Source organism: Gobio gobio (genome assembly GCF_949357685.1).
Source record: "Gobio gobio genome assembly, chromosome: 12".
In the NCBI taxonomy this organism is placed as follows: Eukaryota; Metazoa; Chordata; class Actinopteri; order Cypriniformes; family Gobionidae; genus Gobio; species Gobio gobio.
The window spans coordinates 6,268,874-6,282,676 of NC_137105.1; the positions used below are offsets into that span (position 1 = coordinate 6,268,874).

The 13,803-nt window shown below is 36.7% G+C and overlaps 1 protein-coding gene across 1 annotated transcript in view; it reads left to right on the forward strand.

Moving 5' to 3' along the window:
* Positions 1–6,187: 6,187 nt before the first annotated feature.
* xrn2 (5'-3' exoribonuclease 2) overlaps positions 6,188–13,803 on the forward strand; it is a 39,303-nt gene continuing 31,687 nt past the window's right edge. The window contains exons 1-12 of the mRNA XM_079831410.1: positions 6,188–6,425; positions 7,035–7,162; positions 7,418–7,529; positions 8,455–8,566; positions 10,448–10,506; positions 10,702–10,791; positions 10,889–10,961; positions 11,165–11,215; positions 12,286–12,443; positions 12,526–12,600; positions 13,488–13,621; positions 13,697–13,754. Coding sequence (XP_079687536.1) covers positions 6,351–6,425; positions 7,035–7,162; positions 7,418–7,529; positions 8,455–8,566; positions 10,448–10,506; positions 10,702–10,791; positions 10,889–10,961; positions 11,165–11,215; positions 12,286–12,443; positions 12,526–12,600; positions 13,488–13,621; positions 13,697–13,754 — 1,125 coding nt within the window. The 5' untranslated portion in view covers positions 6,188–6,350. The remainder of the gene's footprint in view (positions 6,426–7,034; positions 7,163–7,417; positions 7,530–8,454; positions 8,567–10,447; positions 10,507–10,701; positions 10,792–10,888; positions 10,962–11,164; positions 11,216–12,285; positions 12,444–12,525; positions 12,601–13,487; positions 13,622–13,696; positions 13,755–13,803) is intronic.

Genomic DNA, 13,803 nt, shown 5'->3' on the forward strand with positions numbered 1-13,803 from the left:
TGGGTTAAACTGACCCCCAAAAAATCTCCTTTAGTATGTCAATTAAGCCAAAATTTTGCTGTTATTTATGTTTTTCCTTCATTGCTTATTAGTAGATGCTTTAAATTTCGGTCCGTTGCAGATTTTTTGGGGGGGAAGTACCCCCCCCCCCCTCCTGTTAAGATCATCTCAACAAATCCTAAATGCAAATTCCTCATAAATGTATGTAATGCAAAACCCTGTTAGAGGACGCTAATTGTGATGGTTGTTAGTTGGGTGTTGGGTTGGATTGCTTTTCATTATCCTTTTATTTAAACAAAATCATCTTGAGTGGGCTTCTTTTCTAAGGCATTCTGAACAAGGCCCAGGTTCAAGGCCCGCTCTCAGCCTTGGGTGCGTATAATCCTTTGTAGCATGTGAATTGAGATTGAGCTTTACATGTGTTTGAATTCGAACTTGTAAATGTGAAAAGGAGAAAAAGAAGTCTCAAAACTCTGTGTTTTGAGTATGTTTATTGCAATTATGTTGGCATCTCACAGAACATTGAATTTTGCCCCAAAATAAAAATAAATAAATATGAAATTACATTGTGCATGATCATTCAGCATCATTTTTTGCATATTAAAGGTACAGGATGCATGTTGAATTGATCAAAAAGTTATTTTATAATGTAACGATCCTCTTTTTCTAAACCAGAGAAACACATTCGTGCAACTGCTCCTGCCTAAATGCATCTATATGCTCATTTGTAAGGAACCTCATTATGTGTTCATTAAGTAATTGGTCTGTGGTTGTTTATGTGAGTGTTAAGGTTGTCCATTCAGGAGCTTTGAGAGATGTATTGTTGTCAGGGTTCATGTTATGAATGCAGAATGAGATGTGCAAGTGAATCCTCATTGGTCGAACTCGGTACTACACTGGAAGGCCAAAACACTTTGCATGCCCTGAATGATAATAATGGGAATAATGGCAATAAAACATGAGGAATAATTCACTGGGTCCTCCACTAAAGAGCAACTGTTTGCACATTTGCCATTGACATATTTTATTTTATTTAATTGGTACAAAGAATTGTAATTTGATGTTCAATGGAAGTTTGTGAAATCTGTTAAACTTGTAAATCTAAAAGTGGCACATTTTGCAGAGAGTTATGTGACTTCATAAAATAATATGTTCACAGTTTCCTCTATACATTATGAATGTGTTTTGTTTGGTATATTTAATTTGTATTGCTATACACAGGCTTGATCAAACATATATCAGAACAAAAGTTGTGATCTATTACATGGGTTAATGTACATTACAAAGATATTTTTGAAAATATTACGGGTTTATTATCCACTAGATGAATCTTTGACACTTGCAAAAAAAAACATGGACAAATATATGCAGTAAAAACACATAGGACATAAATAGGCAAATAAACACCCAACAAACTTTAAATAGGACCTCAAAACAAGTAAAGAAAAGTGCTGTCCAGCAGAGGACGCTGTTCTTCAAGGTGTAACATTTAGCTCTTCAGATGATATACTAACCAGCACACCATCTTGAGTCAGAACGGTCAACATATGATTGTAGTGGACAGATTATTTATATTATTATGTTTTTATATATTTTACTGTTACTTTACATTGTCATTTTATTATGTCTATTTTTTATAATGCCAATTTGTTAATTGCAGAAAAAAGTAATGCAATACAATTTCTTCAATTATTTTATTAAGTGCTTTCATTAATTTATGCGTTCATTAGTTTTTCCGTTTCTACATGTTTTTGTTTGCTCTGCAGCTGTTCATTTTTAATGAAGAAGCATCCTCATCTTGATTCATAAGATATACATAGCAAATGAAGATTACCCCTAATGATAACAAAAAATTATAATAATTAATAGGTTAATAAATCTTGTCAAATGTATTGGACATTGTTAGTTTGTGGTAGTTAATGCATTAACTAGGCTAATGTTAACAAATGAGGCTTTATTGCAAAGTCGTGTTACAAAAAATATTGAGTAAGAGACTCAACTCAATAACAAACGAAAGGCATCTGAAGTACCACAATCCACCACAAGGGAGCAGTAAGATTACGAAAGGCAAGGCCGATCACAAACAAAGCTGTAGCAGACTTGTATAGTAATGCCTGGATAATTCACCCACAAATTCTGTCATTTACTCACCCTCAGGTTCTTCCAAACCTGTATGAGTTTCTTAACCACATTCTTCAAAATATGTTCATTTGTGTTCAGCAGAAGAAAGAAATTCATACGAGTTTGGAACAACATCAGAGTGAAATGATGAGAGAATTATCAGTTTGGGGTGAACTATGCCTTTAATGTTCAATGAACTGACAATTTAAATAAGATTTCATTCTGTTATATAATGTGTAACTGCCATTGCAGCGAGATTATTAAAGGCCTGTTAAGGACGTTAACAATAGAGATGACCATAAACATATAGGCCTATAGTTCTTAAATAGTTCTAAATAGCCTATAAAAGCACAGTTGACATCCCATCAGATTACATCCTGCGTTCGACCATTTAAAGGCACAATAGCCTATAGGGTTAGGGTTAGGTTAGGGTTGGATATTTAAATATCCAAAAAACACTATTTGTTGACTTGTGTAGCCTACTTATATTATACCAAATGTTTCCAAGAGTGTTTAAATCCAGAGAAATAAGCAATTTTAACCAGGACATGGACCGTGTCCGTGCGTTGTCTATCAATGACATCATACCCGCGTTACCCTCGATTTCCGGTTTTATTTTGTAGAAACCATAGAAACACCAAAGATGCTGATGTGTTTTATTAGACAGGTAAGAAACCGTTTGGAGACATTCATTGACAGAAAACTAATCATTGTTAGCTCAACACAGTTAGTCTTATTGTTTACATCTGGTTTTCTTGATTTACTGCGACTGCGAGTACCATGTTTTACCATGCCTAATGCCTAATATATCAATCTAGCTCACTACAGTGTGCAACAAGTGTCTCACACTAGCATTATAACATAAATTTTCAACTTTCAAACGCACATATTACAAAAGGACATTTAAAAAACGGTATAAATCACTTGTTTTTCTAAAGTAACACTGTCCAACAGCGACACCAGCCCATTGAGTTTTAACAGATCCCGCTAAAGGGTGCGGTGGGTTTGGTGGGGGGTAATTGAGAATGAATGGGGGGAAGACACATGAGAGAAGGCCATGCCTCTATCGCACTATTGGATGTGATTGGTTGTGATTGGATATGATTGGTTCCTGCGATAAATCTCGCCTCTTGTTTTCGGCTTTCCGATTTGGCGAATCAGTCTGAATGAACAATGATGGAGCTAATCATGGGAAGATTAATTAAAGGTGCACTTTGTAAAAATAATTTCAGTAAAATATCCAAAAACCACTAGACCACTGTTATATGTTTTGTTCAGTTGAGTACTTATATCCCCAATGTTTCCAATTATTTGTAAATCATGAGAAATTGCTATTTTAACCAAGGAACCGGTCGCCTGTCAATTGCGTCAAATCTGCGTTACCCTGGGTTTCCGGTTTTATTTAGCAGAAACGCTTTACTCATACATACATATTCAACACACTCAGATGTGTCTAATATGATAAACAGAGCTATACGTTACCTCCTACTCATGACCGGAAAAGCGGAAGTGGCGCTGGTAACTGTGGCATAATAAAAGTCCCGCTGCTCGCGAGGCGTGTGTTGCGTTCATCTTATTAACAATCGCTCCAGCGGTTCCTCAGCTCCACAACACTGGGTCCTGCTCTGCTTCAGACTACAGTAACGTTAATAATCACATCCATCAACATCATTTCTGCCTGAGTCCTATCCCGACTCTTTAACCAGCTGTGAGGTGAAGACCACATGTCCCAAGATTCTGCGCTCAAACTTGCCGTCATCAATCTATGCCTTTGTTTTGAACAGGCGACCTCTAATGGACGGAAAAGTTACATATAGTGCACCTTTAAAAAGTATGTCAGTAAGTTGGATATCACCGCTTGGTCACTTGAAAATGACAATAAATCTCTTTTGATTAGATTTATACTTGGTTTTAATGAAGAGAACATTAATAACATTGTTCATGTGAAAATACAAAATAGAATTTTACTTGGTTTCCTTCTTTTTTTTTTAAATGTAGGCTCGTTTTTATTTAACCAGAAATATGTGACAACATTAAGTGTAACTATAGGACATGAATTTATATTTTATTTATAAAAAATAAACAAAACTCCTCATTTCTGAACACCACTTCTATCTTTATAATTCTCGTCCTTAGAGTAAACAGGCCTTTACTCACATAGGCTTATGTATATTGGATTGCTGAGATATTGAGCTTCAAGCATATGCATCACGTTCTTCAAAATGGATGTTTTCCATACATATTAGATCAATTCAGGACACCATGATTTGGTTTATGTTTCTGGAGAATTATATGATTGAAAGTAAATATGCCATATCTAGCTCCGGCTGAAAATGACTTGCTTATGATGGTTATTTGCCTTCTGAAGAGCTGATGGATTTTCCTATAGGAATGTTGAAGGCTGTTTTCTGCATGAAATATGTAGTTACAGAGACGGTAAACATGATTTGATTGACATCATAAACGATTGCACTCTGCAGTGTGACCATTTTTTTCAAGAGATCCAATGCATGTATACATGTGTTTTTTGGTTTAAGTAAACGTTTGCTTATTACTCTGGTTGTATGGATGGCTGAATTATATGTGATTTTTACCCACAATTGCATAAATGTTTGTGTGTGTGTCTGTGTGTGTCCATGTTTGTGTGACAAGAGGCTTCATCAATGAACGAGGCGCTGGATTCGTGGTTGTAATGTGAAGACTCAAGAGCAAATGAAGACAAGGACAAACTACTAAATTTGCATCACCAAAGATCAAACAGCTCTTCACAGAAATCAGCTGAATACTTCAAGTCTCCATAGATTGTCATATGATGCTCATTTGCATTGGAAAGGAGCTACAGAAATCTGCAACTGTGTAGTGAAATAAATGCAATTAAAAGACATAAACTGGTAGAAAATTCTCTTTATATCAGTATGAGTTGTTAAAATGCAAACACTTAAAATCCCTTTAGTGTTACAAGTCTTTGTATCTCTTTTCTTATATATTTTTTTATCATTGTGCTGAATGTGCACAAGGACGACTTTAAAGGGATAGTTCACCCAAAAATGAAAATTCTGTCATCATTTGCTCACCTGTTCCAAACCTGTCTGAATTTCTCTCTTCTGCTAAAAAACAAGATATTTGGAAGAATGTTTGTTACCAGGCAGATCTCGGCAGTCTTTGACTACCATAGTATTTTACCCCCACTATAGTCAATGGCTGGGATCTGCTTGGTAACAAACATTCTTCCAAATGTCTTCCTTTTGTTATTTTGTTTGTTTTTGCGCACAAAAAGTATTCTCGTCACTTCATAAAATTACGGTTGAACCACTGGAGTCACATGGACTATTTTAATGTCTTTACTACGTTTCTGGGCCTTGAAAGTGGTAATTAAATTGCAGTCTATGGAGGGGTCAGAAAGCCCTCGGATTTTATAAAAAAATAACAAATTAATAAAAAAAAAAGGAAGGAAGATATTTGGAAGAATGTTTGTTACCAAGCAGATCTTGACTATAGTGGGGGGAAAATACTATAGTCAATGGCTGCCGAGATCTGCCAGGAAACAAACATTCTTCCAAATATCTTCCTTTGTTTTTCAGCAGAAGAGAGAAATTCAGACAGGTTCAGACAGACAGACAGACAGACAGACAGACAGACAGACAGACAGACAGACAGACAGACAGACAGACAGACAGACAGATAGATAGATAGATAGATAGATAGATAGATAGATAGATAGATAGATAGATAGATAGATAGATAGATAGATAGATAGATAGATAGATAGATAGATAGATAGATAGATAGATAGATAGATAGATAGATAGATAGATAGATAGATAGATAGATCGATCAATGGTTAAAACTGGTGTTGTGAAAATGTTTTTTTGTATACGTTTTTGAAAAAAATTGTAGCGGGAGGGCTTTAATTACATAGGCCTGTTTTTTAAGTCTAGTTTTGCATAGTTTTGTTAGTATTTATTTGTTAGTAGGCCTATGTCTCATTTTTACTCCTTTCCTGCTGCTTTTGAGTGTTGTTTTGGGTGTGCAATTCTCTTTTTAGCCAGCGCGTGGCTGGCTTCACTGTGCATCATTTCCGGATGACCCGGAAGTTTGTCACAGTGTGCTGGGGTAAATCAACTGCGTGCGCTGTGTTTGTTGGCTGTTTTCATCCTACTGCGTGTTTCGCTGTTTTTAATCGTTTTTAAAGTTGCTCTTTCATTATAAAGCGCTGAATTTTACGGGAGATGGGAGTCCCCGCTTTTTTCCGCTGGTTGAGTCGGAAGTATCCGTCGATAATAGTGCACTGTCTGGAGGAGAAGGTGAGACGCATCTGAATGATTATTTATTTATTTAATTATGTAATTAATCGTTTTGTTATACTTAAAATGGTTATACTGGACTATGTTTAACAGTCCCGACACTCGCATGTTGTTGTGTTCGTTTTAGCTTGTTTTTGTGGTTTTAATTTTATTCAATTTAATCTCATTGGCTGATTAACTTGCACGTATTTAAATCTGATTGTCTCAAACACCTTGGTTATTATCTAGAAACATTTTAGGGTGGCTAATGCTGCATTCGCGTGCTATCGGTAATTTCCTACTTCCCACTTCTGAAGTCGTTATTACGAGCTCAACGCGTTCGATTTGAGATTGCGGTTATGTCCATTTTTTTAACTCTAAGAAACTAGTATTTACGATAATTCCGATAGCACGTGACAGTAGCATAAATACGCGAGCCCGCTCGCACGACCAACCAATCACAGACGAGTATGCACATTTTCAAGGACCCACATTTCTTCAGAATGCTGCTCTGTCCATGTCAATGAATGTTGTTTGGTAGTTTACTAGGTTTTTAGACTACGATGTCTTGCCATGTTCATCAGTTAGTTTTAATATCTTTGTATTTGTCTGTACACTTCTTATTTTCAGGCCAAGGAGTACAATGGCATTAAAATCCCAGTTGATACCAGCAAACCGAACCCAAACGAAGTGGAGTTTGACAACCTGTATCTTGACATGAATGGAATTATTCACCCGTGCACACATCCTGAGGACAAGTGAGATTCTCTCATGTTTTGACATATTTTGATGTAAAAAAGAAAATTGTCATTTATTGACCCATAAGTTGTTCCGAACCTGTATGAATTTCTTTTTAAAAGATATTGTTTGGTCAATGTTTGGTTACCCCTTTTCTTCCAAATATCTTTTGTGTTTGGAACAACTTGAGGCTAAGTAAATTATTAAACTTTTCATTTTTGTGTGAACTATCCTTTTAAGTGACTCTGGTTAAAATAATGTTTTAATATTCGCAGGGCAGCACCTAAAAATGAAGATGAAATGATGGTTGCCATTTTCGAATACATTGACCGTCTCTTTAACATTGTTCGTCCGAGACGGGTTCTGTACATGGCAATTGATGGTGTGGTATGTATCATCCTTCATAATCATATTCATATCTTCTTTATTAGGCTAGTTTGACAACAGCACTATTTCTGCTGCATAACGGAGCTACAGCTCTGTAGAGAAAATAATGTAATTTCTGGGTCATTGTATTGAATATTTCTTTTAATAATGCACAAATTCAGGAGTAAGCCACTGGGAATTAAAAAACTTTGATGAAAATCAGTTACATTTTGTTTGAAATGTATTTTTTTTTTTCATTAATTGTCTTTTTTTTTTTTTTTTTACTAGCTGGAAATTATACGGCTATGCGTTTCCATAACAGCTATAAATTCATAAACTTTTGCTGGAAGATGATGGGAAATATATAAGCTGGCATGACAAAACAAACGCACAAACTTGCGTTTCTGTCATTAATTACTCGCCCTCATGTCGTTCCAAACCCGTAAGGTCTTTGTTCATCTTCAGAACACAAATGAAGATATTTTTTATGAAATCCGAGGGTTTTCTGACCCCTCCATAGACAGCAATTTAATTACCACTTTCAAGGCCCAGAAAGGTAGTAAGGACATAGTTAATATAGTCCATGTGACTCCAGTGGTTCAACCGTAATTTTATGAAGTGACAAGAATACTTTTTGTGTGCAAAAACAAACAAAAATAAAGACTTTATTCTATTTTGTTCTCGCTTGTGTCAGTCTACTACACAGTTTACATTAGAATTTATTTTTGGGTGAACTGTCCCTTTAAGGAAATGACATTCAGTTAAAAATATGTAGTTGGTCAACTCTTTCTTTGGAGTTTTCCAAAACTGAAAAAAGTTTGACTAAACAAAGTGACCATTCATAATTTCTTTAATGCACTGAAATAAAATATCAGTGCATGCATGAATTTATTAGTCAACAATTTCAGTAAGCATTTCTTTTGCTGCTCGTCTGTATTGTTTGTAGGCTCCTCGTGCCAAAATGAACCAGCAACGATCAAGACGCTTCCGGGCGTCTAAGGAAGGAGCAGAGCTTGCAGAAGAGAAAGAGAAAATGAGAGAAGAAGTAATTCAGAGAGGTGAGAGACCTTGCACCTCGTCTGCCAGCAACTTTATTCACTAAACCATGGTTTCCAAAACTGGAGTTTGTGAGGGAACTTGGTGGCTTTGTGAGTTGATGAAAAAAACGATAATTAAATAGTTAAAATATGGTCTAAAAAATTAACAAACCATTAACACATCAGAGAACCATTAACATGCATAATGTTTTAAATTGAAATATTGTGATCCATATACAGTAGTGATGTAGCCTACAAATCTAGACGCACACTAGCGGCAACAAATCTAATTTGCAGCCATTTGGCTTGCGAGCTGGAAAAACCAAACTCTGGTCAGGCCAATCACATCGTGTATAGTCAGTGGGCGGGCTTAACATAATGACGGCAGAATTGCCGCGGTTCTGTGTGCTACTCATAAACAAAGAAGCTGGCGAACAGCGGTCTTTCGAATCGGCCTGGGCTGCACTCTGGAAAACTTGGAGCTAAGCTTTTCTTTGAGTAAAGAACAAAGAACGGCACTGAAGTCATTCTTAAGAGGAATCTTAAGAAAATGTTTTCTGAGTTTTGCCCACCCGATACGGCGAGAGTTTAATCTATCAACCAGCTCCGCTTCACCTTCTTCGTTGCTCTGGTTGGTTGTAGCGCTATCCTATTGCGTGCAGAGGGAATTTGAAAGACAATCGTTTATCCCGCTCCTCGGATTGAGCCCTGCCAATGGTGTGTTCCAGACCCAACATCTTAATGTGGATCTGGCTTGTCAGGCTAGTAGGAATGGGCATTTTTGCCAATTTCGATGATTGATCGGTCTCAAAAAACGAGTGCTCGAGGGCCGGGGCGTGTGCAGGGGCCGGTCATGTCTGTCATGGAGATAATGAAAATATTATAAGACTGTTAAGAAAATTATTGTTGACTAATACAAACGACATGAAAACATGAACATATAACTAGAAAAAAATAACTGCTAATTATATATAGCATCAATGTTTTTGAAAAAGAAACACCTAACAACCCTCTACAATGCGAGTAAATCGTCACTCTGGGCAATTAAATCATATCTATCATTAGCCATTGGCTAATAGATTCTCAGATTTTACTCGCCAGTGTGTGTTAGATGCTAAGAATAAGTTTAGCATAAATATATTTTTACTCGCTGAACACTCTGAGTGAGCGCTTGAGTTTCGCTCTTGTCAAGCAATCTATACGATTTCAAATCGGCTCATCTGACGTACCGTGAACTCTAGTGTGAAGAACTCTGTCGCTTTGCTGAGCGTGTTTCTTCAAAATTGACGCGCTACATGTTAACAACATTCTTTGTTGTATTTTCCTGTCAAAATAACGGAGTTATTAACCTAGCAGCTCATCAATCCTTAGTGTGTTGTATATTGTTATTAGTAGTAGTATTATCTTTTAATAATATAATTAATATTATGCATTAATATGCATATGACAAATATGCATTAATACATGCTTTCCAACAGTTTTAGTTCTAATTAATTAACTTAAGTTCTATCATTATATAGTGCTTGATTATCATATCATAACATAGTCTAATGCTGACTGATGTTAAGCGTGTACGTTCAGATATTTAAAAAGCTGTGCCATTTTACAAAGATATTGATATAGATTAATCAGATTTATACATATTACAATTTACATCTGCACAAAAGAATGTGACTGGGCGTTCATAAAAGGTTGTGACATCAAGTGAAAACTATGAGTTAACTTCAAATCGTATGGGGTACTTCAAATAAATTTAAGTCAAAAGGTTTTGTCTGACACATAGTTTGGGAATCCCTGCACTAATAAGTTCAAGTTACACTAAATGAGCACTAATATAATTGTATTTAGTGTTTGGGACGCATTCTCCGGTTTCCCTGCTTGATTAATTGCTTCTCTTTTTAGGTGGATACCTGCCACCTGAGGGAATTAAAGAACGTTTTGACAGTAACTGCATCACCCCTGTAAGTGTTCATACTTTTTGGATGGTTTAATGAAATTGTGTGTCCTCTGATGATGTACAGGCCAAACACCATGTCATCCTGATATCTCTATTGGCATCTACATTTCCTCCACTCTGTTACTTTGTTTTACAATAAGGATTTCTCAGTTCAATGAGTTTGTTGATTGTCAAATTCAATTAGTAGTTTTGTGTTTAGGGAACTGAGTTCATGGACAATTTGGCCAAATGCTTGCGGTATTACGTCGCGGACAGACTGACCAATGATCCGGGGTGGCGCAATATCACAGTAGGTCATACGATTCCTCAAATGAACCGCAATTAAACCTTTTATTGAGTTATTTTTCAGTGAGATATAATCAATAAATAAATACTTTGTCCTGCAGGTTTTCTTGTCGGATGCTAGTGTTCCTGGTGAAGGAGAGCATAAAATTATGGATTACATCAGGAGACAGAGAGGTAGAACTGAGATTTGTGAAGGTCCTTTGAAATATTGATTTGATTTGTGGTACGATTATATTAGTTGAAGCATTTTGGGTGTTCTGTTTCAAAATAAACAACTGTCCCTCAGAAGCTTTTGGATAATCCTAATAATGTCTAAAATGTGGTATGCAAAGAGCCTCACTAGTCTAATCTGTCATTTGGTTGGTTTTCTTTTCCAGCTCAGCCAAATCACGACCCAAACACGCATCACTGTCTCTGTGGAGCTGATGGTAAAGTGTTTTTTTTTTCTTCTTTCTTTCAACAGCATTAAAGTGAATTTGGCCATCTAGTTTATACTTTAGTGAGCAAAATTCTGAAAGTGAGACCTTAAATACCTGTTTCCATATGTCATTGCAACGTCTGCATAAAATTAAAAGTTCATCCAGACACTGACTTTCTCTTCCTGTGATATGCTCACTTGATGTCATAGACATCCACTTAGTGCATTAAAGGAACACTTTTTAAAAAAAATAGGCTCATTTTACAATGTTTTATAAATGTTTGTTCCTTTTTTTTGTTTTGAGCGAGATGCTAATGGTCTAATCAGATTCAATGATCTTTGCTAAGCTATGTTAAAAGTGCTACTGCCAGACCCGGAGATCGGCTGAATGATTTTGAAAACTGTAACTCAACTGTTTAACTCTAGGGGAGTTGAAAAAATTGGAGTGTTCCTTTAATACTACAGACATAATGTTTTGCGTTAAGTCCCTTTATACATACTAATAACACCAGACAGATTTAATTAACCCTAGCTTTAAGTCAGCATGAAATGGAAGTTGCAACTGAATTTACAACCATATTCTGACATTTCCGACTGAAATGCCGGTCACATTCAGATCTGCCTCCATTCCAGTATACAGTGCTCATTTTCATGATGCAATCAACAACCAGTGGATAAAATGATGCATTCTTTCCTTCGTTTGATAGCATTTCAGGAAATATCAATACGGTTGTAAATTCGGTTCCATTTCATAGTGACTTTAAGCTACAGAACATGATTGAGATTATGAGGGTTCATTAAATCTGTCTGGTGATATTAGTATGTATAAAGGGACTTGACGCAAAACATTGTCTAGTATTAATGCTCTAAGTGGACGAATGAGGAAACCTATATTGCATCTGATTAGTCTGGAGAGAAGATACTTCAAAATATGAAGCTGACTGAAAGCTGCAATTATTAACATTTATGAAGAACATCAACTGCATGTTGATGTGCCATTCTCTGTCTTTAATAAAACATTTTGGAAGAATTCAGTGAAGTTTATAATTTGTATAATTTTTTTTTTTTCTTCCTGTCCAGCTGATTTGATAATGTTGGGTTTGGCGACACATGAATCCAACTTTACCATTATAAGAGAAGAGTTTAAACCCAACAAACCCAGACCCTGCGCCCTGTGTGGTCAGATTGGCCACGAGATCAAAGACTGTCAGGGATTGGCCCGAGAAAAACAGGGCGAGGTAAGACTCATCCTCTCCATCCATATGCCCAGAACTTTACCTCAACTTTGTGTGAGTTTGTGTTTTGTGTTTTCTCTCTCAGCATGATGAATTTGCAGACACAATTCCAGTATCAGAACAGGAGTTCATATTCATCCGACTGGCTGTGTTACGCGAGGTTTGTTCTGCGTTTTATACTTAACATTGTTTAAATGTGTTGGATTATTTAGATTTTAGATTGCAATAGTATTTTCTTCCCTATTGTGTGTGTGTTTGTATATCCGAGGGAAACAGCTTCTGGAACAAGAAAAAAAATATAGGGCGGAACTATTTTTTTTCTATGGGGAATTTATTGGATGTGGTTGTGGTTTGCTATTGGTGGATCTCATGTGAGTGAAAGGGTTGCACCGCCTTCACGCCAGTAAACGCATCATTAGAGAATTGAAGAGATGTCACTGCAAGGCCCTGTCCCAAATGGCACACTTCATATGCACTTTAAGTCTTGTGGACTTACCATGGCCGCTGCATGCGCGTGTCCGTTAAGTCCACCAGACCGTAGAGTGTCCCATTCGCCATTTAAGCTTAAAAAGGGTGCTTGTGAACGCCCCCTTTGCGGCTGCTATGCGCCCTCGATGCGCACTTCAGCTGAGCCCACAAGTTCGTGAGCTACACAGAGGACTTCTACCCGGCAATCACAGCGGCATTATGTCGTGAAAGTGCGGACTCGGAGGAAGACCGTGAGGGTTTAGGGTGCCATTTGGGACCGGGCCCAAGAGGGAAGGGAACATTATTTAATTAAAGATTGAGGGCATGTCAAAAAAAAAATTTAAAAGACGATGTGCACAAATTTATAATAACTGCAATATTCTTGAATTGTCTATTTTGATTTTTATGATGATTTTAAACTAGATTTTTGCGCTTTTATAAGGGACGTGATGTTTTTGTATGTACAAAATTTGCTGCCACAAAGTTCGGGTATTGTGAATGGTTGCTAAGATGTTTGGACATCAACATTTATTTACACATATTTGTCTGTATAAAATGTGTTTTTTTTTTGCTCCACAGTACCTGGAGAGGGAGTTAACAATGGCCAGCCTGCCGTTCCCATTTGACTTTGAACGGAGCGTTGATGACTGGGTGTTCATGTGTTTCTTTGTGGGAAACGACTTCTTGCCCCACTTACCGTCTCTTGAGATCAGGTACGCTCACAGAAGCCACTTTGTCATTTCATTGTGCTCTGCAGTGTGTTCTGACTTCAGTTTGTCTTCAAACAGAGAGGGCGCCATCGATCGTCTGGTTGGCATCTACAAAGATGTCGTACATAAGACTGGGGTGAATATTTCCATGTTGATATATCCCATGCTTAAATTCAACATGAAAT